The 20,219-nt window shown below is 42.9% G+C and overlaps 2 protein-coding genes across 2 annotated transcripts; both read right to left on the reverse strand.

The window, feature by feature from the left end:
- Window positions 1-2,652: 2,652 nt before the first annotated feature.
- On the reverse strand, window positions 2,653-7,469 carry LOC136538595 (iron-sulfur protein required for NADH dehydrogenase, mitochondrial-like). The gene is made up of 9 exons (XM_066530547.1): window positions 7,011-7,469; window positions 6,482-6,583; window positions 6,180-6,300; window positions 5,655-5,777; window positions 4,623-4,711; window positions 3,943-4,069; window positions 3,774-3,859; window positions 3,349-3,474; window positions 2,653-3,061 (listed from the first exon to the last, which is right to left on the reverse strand). The coding sequence occupies exons 2-9, from the start codon at window positions 6,524-6,526 to the stop codon at window positions 2,891-2,893; spliced, it is 888 nt and encodes a 295-aa protein (XP_066386644.1). The 5' UTR covers window positions 6,527-6,583; window positions 7,011-7,469; the 3' UTR covers window positions 2,653-2,890.
- Window positions 7,470-7,994: 525 nt separating this feature from the next.
- On the reverse strand, window positions 7,995-14,802 carry LOC136522722 (calcineurin B-like protein 3). Its single transcript, XM_066516535.1, has 8 exons — window positions 14,324-14,802; window positions 14,117-14,199; window positions 13,927-13,986; window positions 13,414-13,522; window positions 12,173-12,225; window positions 11,253-11,333; window positions 8,672-8,784; window positions 7,995-8,478 (listed from the first exon to the last, which is right to left on the reverse strand). The coding sequence occupies exons 1-8, from the start codon at window positions 14,442-14,444 to the stop codon at window positions 8,421-8,423; spliced, it is 678 nt and encodes a 225-aa protein (XP_066372632.1). The 5' UTR covers window positions 14,445-14,802; the 3' UTR covers window positions 7,995-8,420.
- Window positions 14,803-20,219: the final 5,417 nt, after the last annotated feature.

Raw genomic sequence — 20,219 nt, forward strand, 5'->3', positions numbered from 1 at the left:
GCCCACCTAGGGCCCAGAAGCTCGGCGGCCGACCCAACTGAGGAAGGGTCCGCGAACGATCCGAAATCAAGGGCGCAAGCACCAGTTAGGTCAGCCCTGAATGAGTTCCCCGCGAATGGGATGCCACGACCCCCTCGGAAAAATATCCAGTTGACGAAAAACTAAGTCCTTCAGCCTTACCCATGAAGGGACCAATACAACCCTTCGGGCGACTCTACTCAAATCACCCGAGGGCTTGGGGGCTACACCCATTGGGTGCGCTCGCGCACACCCTCTGGCAAAGTAACTTCGACGAAATCAAAAAACACCCTCCAGGCGGTTCTACTCGAATCACCTAGAGGCTCGGGGGCTACTGTCGAGGACCTAATACCGGGGTACCCCAGAAGGTGGAACAAATAACCATCGAACGTTAAAAACTTCTAGACGGATAGGGGCGCTGTTACGTCCCTTGTTCAAATGATAGGAGTTTGGTCCCGCCTCGCCCGACGCCTTTGGGGCGGGCTCGGTCTTGCCCGAGGGCTGAGGGACAGACTCCGCCTCGCCCGACGCCTTTGAGATAGCTCTGCCTCGCCCGAGGGCTCAGGGCTAGTCTCCATCTCGCCCGATGCCTTTGGGGCCCGCCTTTGAAGATAGCTCTGCCTCGCCTGAGGGCTCAGGGCTAGTCTCCGTCTCGCCCGACGCCTTTGGGACGGGCTCGGTCCCGCCCGAGGGCTCAGGGCTAGTCTCCGTCTCGCCCGATGCCTTTGGGGCGGGCTCAGTCTCGCCCGAGGGCTAAGGGACAGACTCCGCCTCGCCCGACCCTGGAGGGGCGGGCTCGATCTCACCCAAGAGACAAGGACTGGTCTCTGTTCCGCCCGACGGTCAGGAACGAGCCTCGCCCTGCTCGATATCTAAAGACTGAATTCATCTTACCTGACAACTTCTCCCCGTTCCCTCATGATGATGGGTAAAGGGCAAGACAAGACGTTCGGGTCAACCATGGCTCCAAGGACCATACCCTGCGCCCTGGCAAGAAAAGTACTGCTAGGAAACGATGGGACAGGTGCTTTAGACCCTTTCGGGCGCCGTAGAGCCCGAAAGGTATTACAGGTGCATGCTCCTCGCCCTGTAGAGTTGTAGGCGCCGCCTTCAGCTCTGGGACACGGAACCCAACGAAGATAGACGACAACCGCTACGCTCCAGAAAAGGATTTGATATCTCCACGAACGACGGATATTCCGTCACCACGCTATGGACCCAAGGGAGCGGAGCCCGCTTCCCAACCCCTCAGATCCACCAATCCAGTAGACCTTGCCCACGGCGCTACTCCGGACCCCGACCCCGCGTCCCTCCGACGAAGACTCATAGGAACCAGAAGGCGTGCGGAGCAAGGATGGGGAGGCTCATAAGTCAAACCACTGTACTGCAGTCCATACCCTGCGCAGGGCAGCATTCTGTAACCAACCTGACATTCTACAGAGGCATCGACAGTATTGTAGACGCTTATCTACCTTCGCACTCATCAGAATGAAGAACCAGGCCGCGTAGACGTGAGCCACAAGACTAGGTAGAGTACGCATCCTAAAGCCCTCATCCTTGTAAAGCCAGCCCCTTCATCTATAAAAGGGGATGCGCTTCCTCCATCAAGGGGACGGACTTTTGATCGAACAACACAAGACACACACATACAGTCAAGTTGCTACAAAGCCCTTGGCCTCCTTTTAACCCTTCCATCAAAGACTTGGGACCAGTCCCTCTCTCGATCGTTTGTACCCCCTACTATAAATCGTTCACGGTGCTAATAACACGAGCAGCAACAAACTGGACGTAGGGACATTCGGCCCGAACCAGTATAAATCGTGTGTCCTTTAGCGCACCATCCGAGCCTAACGCGCATTACTATAAATTTACTTGCCGGTGCTAGTACGAAACACCGACAACTTGCAACATCCAGATGAAACATCTGAAACACTTGAAATATACTCTTGCAACATGTGTTTTTAGCGCGCAATGTCACCTTGCTGCTTGGACGAATCGTAGAGCTCGACACCGTCGCGGCGCATAGAGCTCGTCGGTGCGCCCTTGGGCGAGCACATGCTCAGCAGCTCGGGTGAACACCTGCGCGAGGCGCGCAAGCACCCTTGGGCGAGCACCTGCTCGGTGTCCTAGGCCAGCACACCCTAGGCGTGGCGGAGGACGGGCATGGCGCGGCGGGGATGGCGGAGACGACACGCCGGAATGGCCTGACATGGTCAGAGGCGGTCGCGCGCCACGCCTGGTTGGCCAGCAGTCGAGTGCTGGAGGCGGCAGCCGACAGGTGACCAAATAGGAAGTGAGCGGATAAAATCAAGTACGTGGAAGAGCGGATTTTTTTTTTATTTAGAAAAAGAGGAGGGGAGGGGACCAGGGCCATGCTTGGGCCACTCGTCAGACACGATGGCGCAGCCCGCTAGAATAGCATCAGCCCGCTAACACCCCTATGACCTCTCTTCGAGCCTACACACACTACTAGGCAGCAGCCCTAGATGCCAAATAAACATGTGCACAGGTGGAAAAGTGATAATAATACTACATGCATGCCAAAAGCAGTCCACATGATAAAAAAAAAAGCACGGTCCACATAATAATATTATACATAGTCATCACTCAACGAGTCATGCAGAACGCAGAGACTAGACAAAGGACATGCATGACAAAGACAAGGTTGCCAGCAGAGGTTTATTTCAGTAAATTTCCAGCCCAACTGATAAAATTTAAAGTTTACTTCCAACAACAATCTACTTATCAGTAGATATAATTTCTTTGCCGCCCTAGCGTGAAAGAGACAATCTACTTATCCGTAGATATAATTTCTTTCCCGCCGTAGCGTGAAACAAACAGGGAAGGTGTGTACAAAAGCGGCCTGAATTTCTCAAAGTAAGATTTCTGGGCCCATCCGTCGCTCCTCTGCTAGCTCATTGAGCCTTTGAGTCACCTTCTCAGCAACATTTACGTACGCCTGCGCTGATGCAGAGTTTGGTGATGACACAACGATAGGCTTGCCTTCATCTGAACCTGTTCTGATGCTGATTTCAAGAGGTACCTATTGACAAAAAACAACCGCTGTGTAGCATAAGCTCATACGCATATGTAAATAAAACATATATAAAACTGATAAGCCAATTATCCATCTGCAGTAAAACCAAATTTAGGGTGTTCATTCCTAACAGAATGCTCTCTACATCTGAAATTCATGATATCTAGAAATTGAAGTAACAGTCTAATCTTCGAAAAAGATTCATCCTTTCTCAGATATAAAAGAGACGAGTATAATCATCACAACTTAAGAATTGGTGCCAATTGAAATCAATTATGACAAGATTCACTCACATCACCAAGTAATTTCATGTCCATTTCCTCTGCAGTTCTCTGTGCTCCACCTTCCCCGAAGATGTAAGATTTCTCACCACATTTTGGGCACTTAAAGCAACTCATATTCTCAACCAATCCCAGAATCTGTGAAACCAAAATACTCAGCTGTGATGTGAAAACTAGATATACTGGACAATGGGAAAGGCATAATGAAGAATTTTGAATCAGTAAAATGAAATGTGCATGTTCTTAAGGTGGATAAGTGATACCCTTATTTTCAGGGTTGACATACAATCAACTACAAAACAGTAACTGACGAAGTTTAGGAAAAAAAAAACTAAGAGAATAAACTGAAGAATTATAACTTGAAATAGAAATTTAAAATGTGATACAGACAAACAGTTATGGAGACAAAAAGATAGACTAAGTTAAACAGACTGTACAGGAACTTGAACTTTGCAGAACATGTTGGCTCCTCTTCTAGCATCAATAAGAGCAATATCTTGAGGAGTTGAAACAATTAAAGCACCTGCAGAAACAATATGTAAAAACTAAAATCTAAAATCTGTATCCAATCAGCATTTACAGCTTCATAGGCAGATGTATAAATACCAGATAACCGAAGCCTTTGGGACATCGATAGTTGAGCATCACCAGTGCCTGGGGGCATATCAACAACAAGAATATCAAGGTCCCCCCAAGCAACTCCCCTTGTCATCTTCTCAAGAGCACTCATCACCTGATATACCAAGAGAAAAGTAGTATTACCAACATAGAACATGACAAAAGAACACAAATAAATATGAAACTACAGCATTATATCTATTTAAAGGACTACTCATGGCAACTGATTCGAATATAACAAAAGCCAATTAACCATCATTACATATTTCAATCAACTTCAACAAAAAATTATTTTCTTTGAGCAGTAATTAAAGAAATATCAAATTAGCCATTTCACCATCTATAAGATTTAATCGTAACATCACCTGCATGGAGTGAAAATATAACATAAAAGTGTTCACATACACCAGCCCTTCTGGATCCTAACCCTAGACCAGTTTTCTTGCATTAAAGATGCAAGAACAGAAAGTAGCCAAAGCTGCAACAGTTGTTTGTTTCCATATTAACATATTTTCACGATAATATGCATGTTTACAATTCAGTTTATGTTTTTATGCGCTAAACATGCAACAGAAAAGGAAATGCTTGACATGATAAATGCCCAAAGGATTTACTGACACTTCAAAGGAGACGTTAACAGAAGCACATGCAAAGACAAACCATAGGACCTCTCCAAACAATTGGTGCGTCTTGTCTACAAGAAAACCAATGGACATGCATCGCACACCATGGTTCTCAACTGGAATCATCTTCATGTCTGCAAAAAATACATGTAATTAAAAATCAGTACAAACCCACAAAGAAACAGCAAACATAACTGTAGTTAAAAAAAAGGTACCCGTATTATAGGCATGCTAGTATCCAGGAATTATTTTACCAGAGGTTAAACAGGCTTGGCAGGGTAATCGGTGTACATGTATTAAAGAATAGTGAAGAATTACATTCCCAAACAGCTATATTTAGCTCACTGCTCAGCTAGACATAGATTAAAATTGCGACCAGTGCAAAACGCTTTCCCATGTTAATTTGGGACTGCCTGATGTTTATCAAACTTGGTCAAAAGGTAATAAGTTTGATGGTTTGTGGTTTCAACTGAACAAAACTAGTGCAATGGGCCAATGGCCAATTAATTGATGTTCATTTAATTAAATTCAATCACCTTAAAAAATGAAACTATCATTGTAGTCTAGCCAAGGTCTTGTTCAATCCCCTCCCCAAGTGGATTGGAGGGGATGAGAGGGCTTTTGACTTGCAAGGGATTTAATCACCCTCCAATCCCCACCAAACCAAACAAGCCCTAAGCGAGTCAAGCACCATTTAGTTAAAAAAAAAATAGCGCAGCCATGAAAAGAAGATGAACAGTTTTGTTTAATCATGTAGCAAGAGAAAAGATATCAGGGAAAAATGAGCAACCAAAGTTCTAAAAACAAACTTATCTTTGGTTCTTTCAGCATAGTCTTTTGACTTGTACTTTTAATTTAGCAAGGTTGTGTCCTGTAAATATTTCTTCATTTTTTCTGATATAATTCAATTTACACAGATCAAATTTTGACATGCAACAGTATCATGATAAAAGAGGGATCTAAAAAATCTAAACAAGACAACCAAAGTCCTAGGTGTATAGCCTGACGAGTTTTAACGTATATAAGAAGGCATATGGTGTACACCATAGTATGTGCTGAAAGAGATCCAACAAATACCTTCACTTACTTCAGGCTTAGCATGGAGATTCATCATTGTGGGAATGGATGGTCCATATATGTCAGCATCTAGCAAACCAACCTGAAGCTTAAACTCCTTGGCAAGTGCTACAGCAATGTTAACTGCACAAATACAATTGCCAATATGAAGGAGGAATTTAAACTCTAGTGAACAGAAAGAAACAAAAATGGAGCAGGAACTCAAGAAATATGACTAGAAGACAACCGCTAGCTTTTGTATTGCCATCATTGTTTAAAAGTTAAAACAGAAATTATGCACCTAAATCATTGGCATCTATCCTCGACTCAAGTTAAGAACCATTTCTGCTTCAAGATAGCTAATAAGAACTAGGAAGTATCTTTAGCACAGCCCAACTTTTGGTTTCAATATACCTCCAAACAGATCTAAAAGATTCAAGCTCTACAATCACAACACATCATCCTTAAAGCCATCTACACCAATATCAAATCTGAAAAAAGAATTGGACAAATGCGAGCTATTCTAGTGTTAAGAGAAATGTAGACCTGCAGTGGTGGACTTGCCTACGCCGCCTTTGCCTGATGCGACAGCAATGATGTTGCCTACGCCAGCGATCGAAGGGCCCCCCTTCGTGGCAGAGCTGTACCATCTCCTACCAAGCAAACCCTAGGCAAAAAGGAGCGATATTAAGCTAGAAAATTGGAGGGAAAACGCAATGGTTCTGGATTATCGGAACAGTCAGGAGGGATGGGCAAGGAAAAAACTGCAATTTTGCACAGGATAATTAGGGGAGAAGTGGGGGGAAAATCCTTGGAAGCAATAAACAATCGAATAGCTGATGTCCCACCGAGCGAGAGGCTATCCGTTGCATCGAAAAGAAACTGTGCCCCATTGAGAACGGGAGAGCACTTCGCCTTGCCCACAGCAACAGCGAGGGGCAGTGGCAGACCTGAAACGCAGCAGGACGGGGCGCTGATTATACTCGTTTACTTCATAATGCTAAGCCCAAGCATAGATATTTAGGCCACTTGTATATATTTGCTAACAAGTTACAACATGAGAGTAACTCATAAAAATATAATCACGCAAAATTGGTGATAAGGTAAATGTAACATATAATAAAAAAATAATCACATGCATATATAGGTAGAACTAAATGATGCACTTGAGCAACAGAGTAAATTCTGTGCCAAATTGGTTTCAAATCTTAAACAAGTTACAAGTTCGCTACAAATTTAAGGAGTGACAAATGGATTCCTGAATTCGCACTTAATAAGGAGGACAAATTGAGAATGTGTGCAACTGACGAAGCTAACAAAACAGTATCGGCATAAGGTGCAACAAAAATTACAAATCAAACAATCACACTGACTCACTGTGCAGCAGGGACAGGGGGCTTGGGCGACTCCGGGCTGTGCTGCTGTTGCTGCCAGACAAGAGAAGGCACCAGCGGCCCTGCGAACTGCGGTGCTGGCCGTCGGCCGTCTGGCAGAGGCGCACTTGGTCAGTGACGCAGCGCCAAGCTGCAGCACAGAACAAGGCGGGGCGCTGGTGGATCTGCACAGCACCGACGAACGAGCCCGCTACCCAGCGCCCAGCAGGAGCTAGCCGAGGCCCGAGGACGGAGGGTACGAGGTCGTCGACGGGAGGGGCGAGGGTGGAGGGCGGATGGCCGGCACGCCGCCACGGAGAACGGAGGTCGAGGGGCGCCCGGGCGCGGTCGGGGATTCGGTGGACGGCGGCTCAGGAGCGCTTGCGCTTCTCTGGGTGGACCGCAGGCGCGGGCGGGTGGGGCTGTATTGGCGCTTCGTATTTGGCTTACATACCGGTCAATGAATAGTATAGTCGACAATATTTTTAGTCATGGCTTCGTGGGTGGATAAGGAAGACGAGCGGCGGGCGGCAAACAAATGCTGTAAAAATGACCCGAGCTCGAGCGAGGCAGCTCACCGCCTCAGGCTAGAGCCTGTCAAATGGGTTCAAACTTGGCACGTTTGTTATTCGAGTTGATCTTAGATTCTTACTAGTCTAGCTTATATTTCGAGCAATTCATAAGTCTTTTAGCCTTTTATAGTCCTAGCTACTGCAGTCTACATAGTGTTTAGGCTTGAATCATTGTTTTTTTATGAGTCCAGTGGGATTTGGACAATGCAATTTTCCAATAATATTTGAAATACATGTGTATGCACCTTAGCGTCATGAATGTTATTTAACATGTACTTACATGTCTACAAAAGTTAATTGCACCCTGGTAATTTAATGTAAAACATGGAAATCATATGGTGCTGATTACTAGGGGTAAAAACATCATCATCTATCTAACCTAAATTTATCCATGCTCATGAGTAATATAGTTTCAGTTCAAGAAATTGACTATATTGGAAAGAAAATATAACAGATAGAAATTACAAAGGAAAGTAGAAATATGTGCAACTATTGTGGCACAGAAGTTGCATATACAATTGAAATCTTCCTCACATAACATACGATTCACTGACAGGCAGCATCAGCTGCAGCTTTGTACACACATCAACTGACTCGATCGCTACTGGCCATCAAAACGGAAATAGAATAAAAGAACAATGGAGGAAAAAGAAGGGGAATTCACACAGAATTCAGCAAAAATTCAAAATTAAAAAAAAAAGCAAGAAAAAAAAGTTATTAACAACATGAATGGTTTGATGCCTTCAGGACGCTGGGATCTGCTGAACCATCAAATCAGCACAGAAAAGTTTGCATAGCAAAGCAAGCAGTCCACCTTCTGATATTCATTAGTTTTCAGAAGTTCAGGTATCATCGACCTGAGAATGGAAGACAAAGCTCGGAAATGTAGTGGTGATGTCCCTACACAAAGTTGGTATGATTACAACCATAAATTGATTTGGTTGAAATAGAACCCACAATTTACAATACTAGCTCATTCAAGATAATCTCATATGCTCTGCTATTATCTAAATAAATCGTGGTATTTAATGTTGTATTTGTTATTTCCAGGTAAACAGAGTTAACAGCGTACAAAAAAAATAGAATATCTTACTTGAGATATTGTAGTGTCATGTTCTTCAATAAAGACGGATGCCTCACTACTAAATTGCGCCATTCTTCTTTGTCAATTTTCCCATCATGCTTTGTGTCTGCCTCCTCAAAAGTCTTTTAGAAAAAAGAACAAAAACTTAATAAGAAGATTCAAATAGCACATACAGACCGACCAGCTTGTCATTTTCAAAAAAAAAACTCGACCTGCAGGGGGTAAGCCACCCCCGGGCATTGCTGTAAGAGAGAAGACCTTCTCACACAGGCCGAGAAAACCATCGAACCCCTGCCCCACCCTGACACAGGGGCACCGTTGCCCTGTGACAACCGAGCCGGGCCTTTTGACCTGTGCTTTGGCCGTGGGACAGACGAGGAGATTTTTTTAACCCCAGCCTGAAATTCGCTCCCACAGGGAGTCGAACTCAAGACCTGAGGAGTGCCACCGAGGCCACCTAACCAGTTTAGCTAGACACCCTTTGGCAGCTTGTCATTTTCACTTGTTTGGAGTATGACTTAAGTAATAAGTGCAGCACAGTGCATCAATCAGCACAAAAAGGATACTATTGATAATAGCTATAGTTAAATACATTTTCTTGTTTACAGAAACAACTATATTTATTGTATTAACTAAAATAATTAATGACTACTAGGTGTTTTTGTGCATAGGATAGTCACGCTTTCGTTTCCTAGGCACATATGTGAATTTGGCTAAGTAATAGGTTTGAATTCATGTGAAAATTTTCATAAGTCCAATTCAACCCCTGGGGTATCTTGATCCTGTCATGTAGGAAAGGTTACATATATAAGGTATCAGCCAACTTGATTCAACAACGGTCAAGGGGACAGACATATTATGAGTGACAACTTCAATGCACAGTGATGTTTGCAAAGATTCTGTTATCAAACTTAATTTCCAAATATGATAGCAGACAGCCACTGTAACAAGGAAGGCCAGGCGGCATGTCATTGCTTCATGGAGATTTGGGTAGTAGGAATAGATATAGATAGAAAATTAGGGGAAGAATAGTTGATATATTCTTTAACTACCCGAAGCAGCACAACAGAAACCATTATACAAAACAATAACTGAATGGGATCCTATGACTTTGACTTTAAACAGTGCATGTACCAAGATTTCCATGATAATATGAAATATTACTAAGACACAAACCAACTTCATCATGGTGTCTCGGTCTTTACTAGCTTGGATAATGGATACTCAAGGGGGTCTCTCTTTAGAGGGCTTGGTTCAGTACTTGCAAGTTTGGGACTCTTTGGAAGACTTTGTTCTTTCTTTCCCACGATGAAGATGGGTACTACAGGCAGCATCAGGGGAGTGGAACCTTCACTTCCAAGTCTACTTATAGGGTATTCTTCTATGGTGCCATATCATTCTTGGAAACATCTCTGGAAATCATGGGTCCTCCCAAGTGCAAGGTTTTCCTATGTATTGTGATTCAAAACAAGTGCTGGACAGTAGATTGGTTAGCAAAATGGGGCCTTGGACATCCCGAACAGTGTGTTCTTTGTGATCAAGAGGAGACGGTGCAACATATTCTTACTAGCTGTGTTTTTGCTAGGCAATTGTAGCATCATTTGCTGGCCCCTACTGTCCTCCAACACACTGTACCTAGACGCCATGATAAGTGCTTTGCTGATTGTGGAGGAAATCTAGCCAAAAAAATGGAAGGCCTCAAAGAAAAGGGTTCAGCAGTTCTGTGGCCTTGGGAGCTTGGACCCTATGGAATCTCAGGAATATATTTGATGGTGCCTCTCCATCCTCGCTGGCTGCCCAATAGTTTTTCAATGAAGAGCTGCGGATGTGGTGTTTTGCTGAAGCTCGGAAACATCAGGATTTATTCTTTGGTCGTGTGGAGGGTGTAGAGTAATTTGGATTCATAGTCAGGTCATGCTCTTGTGTTTATATTGTGTGATAAGCCTATGCATTTTTTTTCTTGAAACCTTCTTTTATCTCCTAGTGGAGGTAAGTAGGTTGCCTTGTACGGGGGTTTATTTCCCCTCATTTTCTCTTTAGAATAAAGATGTGCAACTCTCCTGCATGTTCGAGAGAGAAAAAAACTAAACCTCTTTCTCACCAAATTGGACAGCATATGAGGCACCTTGTTGCCACTGCTTCGTAACATGCTTCGTTTGGAACTGCTACCCAGCTGACCAGCCAGTGACCGCACATCCACAGTGCTTCCAAACCCCAACCAACCCATTCGTCTATCCCATTGTTGTCTAGCCATAGGTTGTGTCGTACTGTTAGTTACAGCTGCTCTCCAAACTCCCTGATTATAATCTCAAGCATTCCTAAGAATCTATGGGCTCTTAATTGGCTCGACACACTGTTTTCACGATTTTTCAATATAAGTCCACAAGGGCTCTACGTGGAAAAGAAATAGCCAGACAAGTACTCCCTCCGTTCCAAATTATAAGTTGTTTTGACTTTTTGGTATATCCATTTTGCTATGCATCTAGATATTATATGTCTAGATACATAGCAAAATGGCTTAATCAAAAAAGTCAAAGCGACTTATAATTTGGAACGGAGGGAGTATGTCGATACAAACATCTCAGCACACCTTATCAATGATGCTCTCTATGACCTCATCTGAAAGATTCATTCCTGACTCCGCAAGTGTAGCAACAACCATTTGCTTTACCTAATAACAAAACAAGGAAATTATTAGATACAGAATGCATTAAGATCAATGCCTTTTTTTAGTAAACGAGCATAAAATGAATCACGGTTAATTATCTGGCTTTAATAAGAATAACAGAAATGTTGATGTATAAAAGATATTACTAATGAAAATAGGGATCAAAGGATGTTGGTGTAACTTTATGGCGATGGCTTCAGCCTTACCTTATAATCTAATAAGCACAAGCAAGGGATCATATGATGTAAATTTGTGGCTGTCTGTTTGCAGCACCACCGTACAGCGTACAAACTCAAGTTAACGTACATCCTTTTAACATATAGATCAATTGGCACAAAATCTCTCTTAACCAGCAACAAAGCAATCCAAGCTTATAGATGTAGAATATGGGTCTTTTTGTTAACAAGTCAAAACAATATACAAAGAACGAGGTTGAGAACTACAGCATGCAGCCACAGTACAAATTTGAGGGAAACTATGATTCAAGTTAACTAAATATATGAAAATCTTTGAACTATCCTACAAATGGAAAGCAGAAAGAGATGGTAATCCAGATTCTTTTTAGGGTGATGGTACGATAGCATTTAGCCAGCTGGAACTGGGTTTGCCTATACATTAATTCTGAAGATATGTGACCATTAGTTATAAGGGAAGTAAAATAGAATAGCAAAGAACTTAAACATGAAGGAAAAGTGAAGGCAAACGATTTGATAAGAAAACAACTGGAAACTAGCCAATTCGATTATACCAGCCAGTGTCAGGATTGTAAAACATTTGTTAAAACAAAACCATGTAACCCTACAAACATGCTAAGCAACATAGCAAATAGATTAGTTAAATACCTCCTGTCTTTCAATGAAGCCTTGTTGCTTGAGGTCATATAGCTGGAATGAAACTGCAAGGATTGTAAAGTCAGCAGGGATATTTTCCCCTCGAATACAAAAAAAAAAGAATAAAAGCAGGCATAATGCAGAAGAAAGAAAGAACACGGGCATATGCTAAAAACAAATTAATGCAATTGCTTATGCATCACTGTGCACTACTAAACAACAAGAGAGTTACAATACAATACAATAAAAGTATACAACCCATATTGACATTCCCCCATGAGAGACCACTAGTCCTCAGATGGCATCTAAAGTACACAAATCTATAAAAAGATCACAATCTGAGACAATACAAGTAACTTCTTAACACTTATTACTCCTCCCAATCTGATTTAACTGTACATGCCAAGGTAGCTAAATGCATACAGGAGGAATTAGGGTCCGTTTGGCACAGCTCCAACTCTGAGATCTATGCTGGATCTGCAGTTTATAGACTAAATTAAAGTGGTTTAAATATTTATATCTAATCTAAACTATAAATGAAACGAGTCGTGTAAATGCACTAGACATGCCTGTAGCTCCAGATCCAGGATTTCCTGGAGCTACAAATACAGCTCTGCCAAACAGTGCTTAATAGTTTCTTTTTGACATAGTTTTCACCAAATTTCTGTCTACCATCACTACAAATAAGGAATCATAGGAAAATTTGGTTGCCTTGAAAACCCAAAATGACATCTAATTGCAGACTAACTCAAACTTCTCTAGGCCATCTATATCTAAGACTGGCATATAGTAATTGCTGCAGCGAAAAAACACAGTAGGTAGTTGTAAGTTGTAACACATTATGATGCTAATTTCGTGAGTTGTAGCATTAGAATTAGTTGTCACATTTTGGCATGGAACTATTATATTAGGAGCCAATTAGCAGAACTTCTGGATAGAGGTGGTGAATATCAAAGTGGTTCTTTACAAAACCATGTATCAGTAAACATCAAGTTATATCTCTTAGTACAGAACATAGATATTTATGCAATAATAATGCTAAGTCTATTTCTACTCTCATAAGTTGGCTTAAGAAACTATGAAATAGGAAGTGTCATTTGTAACACTGTATCATCTTGCACTATGTTGGCATTCATTATTTATTTTTGAACTATACTAATCTGGACCACATCAACATAAAGTCTGCTGTTATGTTCATGCCTTATTTTGGAATCAAACAAACTGTGCTTATGCCCTAAGTATCGTGAACTTACACTCAATCTTCTCATCCAGGGGAGCATTGGGATGAAATACTGAGAGTGCCCGGGCAAATTCTTCAAATCCAAGAATTCCATTGTGTTTTGTATCAAATAAGTCAAATACCTGCAAGAACAATGACAATGGTTATATTAATACACTGAACAAAAGTATGCATCCACAGGATCTCACTTGACTATTTTTCATTGGACACAGTTAGTGACATATGAACACAGCAGGCTTAAATGATTATCTCATTATTAAAAGTTCTGTTTGGCAGGTGTAGTAAAGCAGAGAATAGGTGGGTTCAGATGGTTTGAATGCAACTATGCAAGTGATTGTGAGTATGAACTGTGTCATTGTAGAAAAGGGACAGTTAAAAGAGTGCAGCCTTATGTTGTTGATACTGTAGCTTCAATCAAAAAATACTTGATCATGACTGAATACCACTAATAGTGCTATAATATTTTTCATTGCACAACTACAAAATACAAACAGCAAAACAGAAACAGTGTGCAAAGTAGCCTTACACGATCAGCAAACAAACTTTCCTTCTTATTAGTCTTGAACAACGCCAACTGAAACTCCTCCTGCAAAATGCCAGGACATGAGCACCACAACCCAGATTACTCATCACGATCATGTGTATATACATAGAACAAGAAAGGTGTATTCATTTTCCTCAGAGAAGAAAGAAAACAGCGGTAATCACCCACTAACCTTGTTGATCAGCCCATCATCAATCACGGCACTGCTGATCTTCTTGAACAGCTCATACAACGCCTCGACCTCGCTCACGCTAACTGCGGGTAAAGTTTTACACGCAGACCAGGCAGTAAGACAAACAGAAGACAATTGATTATGGTATGGTACTAGGAACGAAGAATTGGTGGCAGCAACGGAAACGGGGAAGCAGCTTGGACGTACACACGGTCTCCCTAGCAAGCACCTCCGGATCCTCGAGGCCCTTGGGCTGCTTGAGGTCGATGTCGCAGCACTTGAGAAGCACGCCAAGTAGGTGCTTCACTCCATCCAGGCACTGCCACATGGTACCGCCGCCGCCTCTGCTAACCAAGCATCGACGGGCGGGAGCAGCAACTCAAGGCACCAAATACCCACCCCCACCCCCCAGCTCCCCCGGCCCAAATGAACACCCGGCGATGGAGATAATCCACCGGATTCGGACGACCGACGCGGGATCGGCGTGGCCGGGATCGGATCGAGGCTCAGCGAGACGCACGATTCGACGGGTAGGATTTGTGGTGCCCGAGGCTCGTTGTGGCCGGCCGCCGGAGGAAGGGTTCCGGTAGCCGTCGTCGGACGGATTGGGGGAAGAGGATGAAACGGTGGACTTCGTGTTTGCTTTTGTTTTTTGTTTTTTTTCCAGGAGCATTTCTTTCCCTCTATTGTTCTCTTGTTTTTTTTTTTCTTGAAAAGCTCTTTTGTTCTCTTGTTATCACGTCCTTCGCCGCCTGCGACCATTTTTTTTTTCTCTCTTTTTCTTAGACCGACTCCAACCACGAGACTTAAATACAACACCTATATCTCAGTTTAGGTCCGGCACAGGAAAAAACATCACAACCCAAAAGTGAGCTTCTCCAACAACCGCAAACGCAAAATCCCCAAATCCGCCGGAGGTCGCGCCTCGTCCGTCCTCGCCTCCACGCGCACTCCTCCTCCAACACCGGCGGCGGGCGCGGGCGAGCTCCGCCCCGGCGCGGAGGACCTCGGATCCCCGCTCCCCGACGGCCGCGCCCCGCTCCCCGCCTCGCCGCGCGCTCCTCCTCCAACACCTGCGGCGGGCGCGGGCGAGCTCCACCTCGGCCACGGCGCGGGTGAGCTCCGCCTCTGCGCGGGCGAGCTCCGCTTCTGCGTTGGCGAGCTCGACGATTTGCATAGCGATGAGAGAGGGGACGCTTTTTTGCCTAGCGTTTAGGGCAAAAATGAGTCTGGGTCTCCTCATCGAGACAGTCTTATAGGAAAACATGGTGGCATTATTACCGATGGATTAAACATATGCATACTGATTTTTTTTATTGAAAAGCATAATTGATCCGTCCCAAAAAAAAATACGATTCTAGACTTAAGACAAGACAATTTTAAAAAAAAAATAATCAAGTTTGTAGAAAATAATAATATTTATGTCTCTAATAGATTTACTATAAAATATTTTTATAAATAATCTAATTATATTTATTTGGTATCATAAATGTTTATATTTTTCATATGGGTTTAGATAACTTGAAATTATTTGACTCTTTAAAAGTAAGAATTGTATTTTTGCAATGTTTTTCTAAACGGTAAACGGTCTTTACACGGTCGTCCTTTGTTTAGCGTTTAGGCTGTTTACACGGTGTTTAAACGAAGTTAAACGATCTAAACGGTTTTGTACTTAAAATACATATAATTATATATGTGCATGTAAAAAATCAAGTATTCTCGCATTTATACATATTTATCCGAGTAAAAATCAATTATTTTGGTATGTATATATATATATATATATGCATGTGAAAAGAACCAAATATAGATATTTATGCATGTAACATATCAAGTGTACACATTTATAAATATAATAAACTTAAGTATACAAAATTGGCCCCGTTCGCTTGTCTTAAATTTGGCTTGTTCGGCTTGTTTTTTCAGCCGGAACAGTGTTTTTCTCTCACAACAATTCAGCCGGAACAGTGTTTTTCAGTCAGTTTCAGCCAAAATTCAGACCAGCGAACGGGGCCTTTATCCATACAAAATTGAATTAGATTTACCTCGTGTTCACTTAAACGGCCGTTTAAACAGTTGTTTAGCCCGTTTAAGTATCTATACCGAACGCGTCCGGTATTCTGGCCAGGCGCAGGCAGAGTTGGCGAGGTGACGGGACTCTGGCTTGTAGCAGTGACCGGATGCTAAGCAATCACTGTTTAGCGTCAAGTCGTGATGACGTGGGGCGCGAGTGTTGGTCTAGAGAGGACCGGACGCAGGGGTGCGTTCAGTCGGCCACATCAGACGCGTTCGGTCGCAGTTGAGCGGCTCTAGGAGCTCTCTGGACTCGACCGGACGCTGCCCCTCCTACGTCCGGTCGGCCACACCGGACACGTCCGGTCGTAGTTGAGCGGCTTTGGGAGCTCTCTAGACTCGACCGGACGCTACCCCTCTTACGTCCGATCGGCCACACCGGACGCGTCCGATCACTGTTGAGCGGATAGCCGCTAGGCGCGAAAGGCTAAACAATTTGAAAGGGACACGTGGCGGTCAGGCTATGACCGGACGTAGCGACCGGACGTGTCTGGTCACCACACCTGACGCGTCCGGTCGTCCCGCTGTTATCCCAATAATTGAGCCTGCGGCTCTATTGTTTAGGATGTCTATAAATATCGTTTGGCCGGCTCTAACTCACTCTCTTGGTCATTTGCATTGACATAGCAACCTTGTGAGCTTAGCCAAAACCCTCCCACTCATCTCCATCATTGATTCATCATCTTTGTGAGATTGAGAGTGAATCCAAGTGCATTGCTTGAGTATTTGCATCTAGAGGTACTTGGTTTTACTGTGGATTATCTTGTTACTCTTGGTGGTTGCCACCCCCTAGATGGCTTGGAACAGTGAAGATCATCGAGCGGAGGTTGGTGGTTGTCTCCGGCTCTTATCGTGGTGATTGTGAGGGGTTCTTGATCTTTCCCCGACGGAGAGCCAAAAGGTACTCTAGTAAATCGCTCGTGGCTTGTGTGATCCTCATCTTATGTTGGTTGTGCAGCACCCTATTGAGGGTGTGGCGTGTGATGCCAATTAGCGCGTGAACCTCCAAGTGAGTGAATCGCCACAATGAGGACTAGCTTGCCGGCAAGCAAGTGAACCTCGGAAGAAAAATCATTGTGTCTTGATTATCTCCTTGGTATTCATTGGTATTCACTCATTAGTCACTTGCCACGGCGATATACCTCTCTACCACTCTCTTGTATTTCACTATACATTTACTTGGATAGAGCTAGTGGTAGTTAAGAATAGATAGTGTATCATTTAATTGTATTACTCTCACTAGGTTGATCACCTAGGTGTATATTAGTGACATAGCTTTGTTGTGATATACTAGAGATCATAGAAAATAGAATTGGGTAGGTGGCTTGCAACCCCAAGTATAGTACTAGCGCAAAATTCGCTTTGCCATCTTATTGACTAATCATTTGTCTTTATGTTGTTATAGAAATTTTTAATAGGCTATTCACCCCCTCTAATCATTTGTCTTCTTGACATGAAGTTGAAGAAGGCATTGTATGGCTTGAAGCAAGCACCTAGAGCATGGTATGAGAGATTGAGGAACTTTCTACTTTCTAAAGGGTTCATGATGGGCAAGGTTGACACCACTCTTTTCACCAAGAAGATTGGCAAAGACTTATTTGTGTTGCAAGTCGATGTTGATGACATCATATTTGAATCAACCAATTAAGATTTTTGTGAAGAGTTCGGAAATATGGTGGCTAATGAGTTTGAAATGTCTATGAGTGGAGAGTTAAGTTACTTCCTTGGTCTTTAAATCAAGCAATTGAAGAATGACACATTTGTGAGTCAAGGCAAGTACATCAAAAATATGCTCAAGAAGTTTGGTACGAGTGATAGCAAAGTCATTAGTACACCAATGGGAACAAATGGTAACTTGGATAGTGATGCAAGTGGCAATATGGTGGATCAAAAATTGTATCGGTCTATGATTGGAAGCCTACTTTATGTGACCGTATCAAGGCCGGATGTCATGTTTAGTGTATGCATGTGTGCAAGATTTCAAGCCTCACCAAGAGAAAGTCACTTGAAGGCTACAAAGAGAATATTGAGGTACTTGAAGCATACACAAAATATTGGTTTGTGGTATCTCAAAGGACCAAAGTTTGCGTTAGTTGGTTACTCTGACTTGAATTATGCGGGATGCAAGGTTGAAAGGAAGTGCACCTCATGCACATATCAATTGTTGGAAAGATCACTTGTTTCATAGTCATCAAAGAAGCAAAATAGCGTTGCATTATCAACCACCGAAGCCGAATACGTATCCGTCGGTAATTGTTGTACACAAATACTTTGGATGAAGACCACCTTGAAGGACTTTGGAATCAAGTTCAAGAAAGTGCCATTGCTATGTGACAATGAGAGTGCAATCAAGTTAACCAACAATCCGGCTTAACATGCAAGAACAAAGTATATTGATGTCCGCCAATATTTCATAAGAGATCACCAACAAAAAGGGGACATTTGCATTAAGAGTGTAGGCACCAAAGATTAACTTGCCGATATATTCACCAAGCCATTGGATGAGAAAAGGTTTTGCAAGCTAAGAAATGAGTTGAACATATTGGATTTCTCAAATATGTGTTGATGCACCTCCCCACTTATATGGCATGCCTCTCCTTCGAGCAATCCAAAGTAAAAGTTGATTGACATGGCATACATCCTTGCTAAGGATATGTTTAGTACATCTAGTCATCTTTTACATTTAATAGGCCCATTCATGAAAATCAAATGACTTTGATGTTTGTATGTTACCACTATTGCTTCTATGCTTAATTTGGTCTAGTGGTAGCATATGACATGTTTGTGGGCTTGTAAACCTAATGTTTGATCTAGAAAATGAGCTATAAGTGTTTAACTCAACATGGTATAAGATAACCCTTATTTGGAGGTGTGAAGAATCTTGTCCTTGGATCAAATCGAGTTAAATATTTTTGGCAAGTGATCTAGATTGGATCAAATTTGGGAAAATGATCCTCACCCTATTGATTAATATTGACAATCTGTGGCAGAACCGCCTAATCTAATGCCTCACAGGAGTGCTTGTCTTCCATTAGACACTAAGCACTCAAGGGAGAACACTAAATTACTCGGTTCCGTCGGACACACCCTAGGGGAGAACCCGAAAATCCACGTTTTTGCCATCAGGATCACAAATGAGAGAATAAAGCTTACATCACTCGTAACCATTTCTTACATCACTTTTAATACCACATCAGAGTATAATATTTATTAATTTAACAGCGGAATGAAATCATGTTATCAGAGTTATAAACAAGTTAATATACAGCAGAATATAAACATGTGATCAGAATTACAGCGGAAATAAATATCTAATCATGGCATGATGAAGTGTGGATAATAAACTACAACAGGTTATGAACTTTCATTTATAAAAAAACATTTGGTGAGAGTTATAAATAAAAACTACATCGCAGCGTAAAGGAAATCCTCTCTGAGCCCACCAGGAGGAATCCACACACAAAGGTCAGCTCACGCGTCCACCTGTCACCTGCAACAGGGGGAATAAAACCCTGAGTACTCAATTGTACTCAGCAAGACTTACCCAGCAGGAGAAAGAAAAGACTCCAAGGATATGTAAGGCTATCTGGTTTGTGGGTTGCATTTGCAGAAAGCATTACTCAGCTGCGTCCTTATATTGATTTTTAATAATAGCCGCATTGGTTCATTAACTAACCATTCTATGTAAGCACCTGTGCTACTTTCAAGCAGGTGGTAAGCAATCAGATTTCCTTTGTCCATCTTCCATCTTTCATCTTCCAGTTCTTACTACGATGCTAAACCGCAGACAAGCCGTACCGGATTTCCCGGCGATTCGTGAATCAATGCCCCCAGCTGGGTACCCCGAAAACACACGCCCCGCTTGTACCCCAGGCACAAGCAGGACCAACCCATCACTCTCCTGTCCCGGGTGTCCAAGTCCCCGTCCAAACTGGGACTCCAAGCCCCCGCCCCTGAGTCCCGGACTCAGTACGGTGCAAGGACCTCCTCCACCAAAAACAAACCCTAATAGTCGGTCCGGAAAGAGCCG

The sequence above is a fragment of the Miscanthus floridulus genome, chromosome 2 (genome assembly GCF_019320115.1).
Source record: "Miscanthus floridulus cultivar M001 chromosome 2, ASM1932011v1, whole genome shotgun sequence".
NCBI classification, from domain to species: domain Eukaryota; kingdom Viridiplantae; phylum Streptophyta; class Magnoliopsida; order Poales; family Poaceae; genus Miscanthus; species Miscanthus floridulus.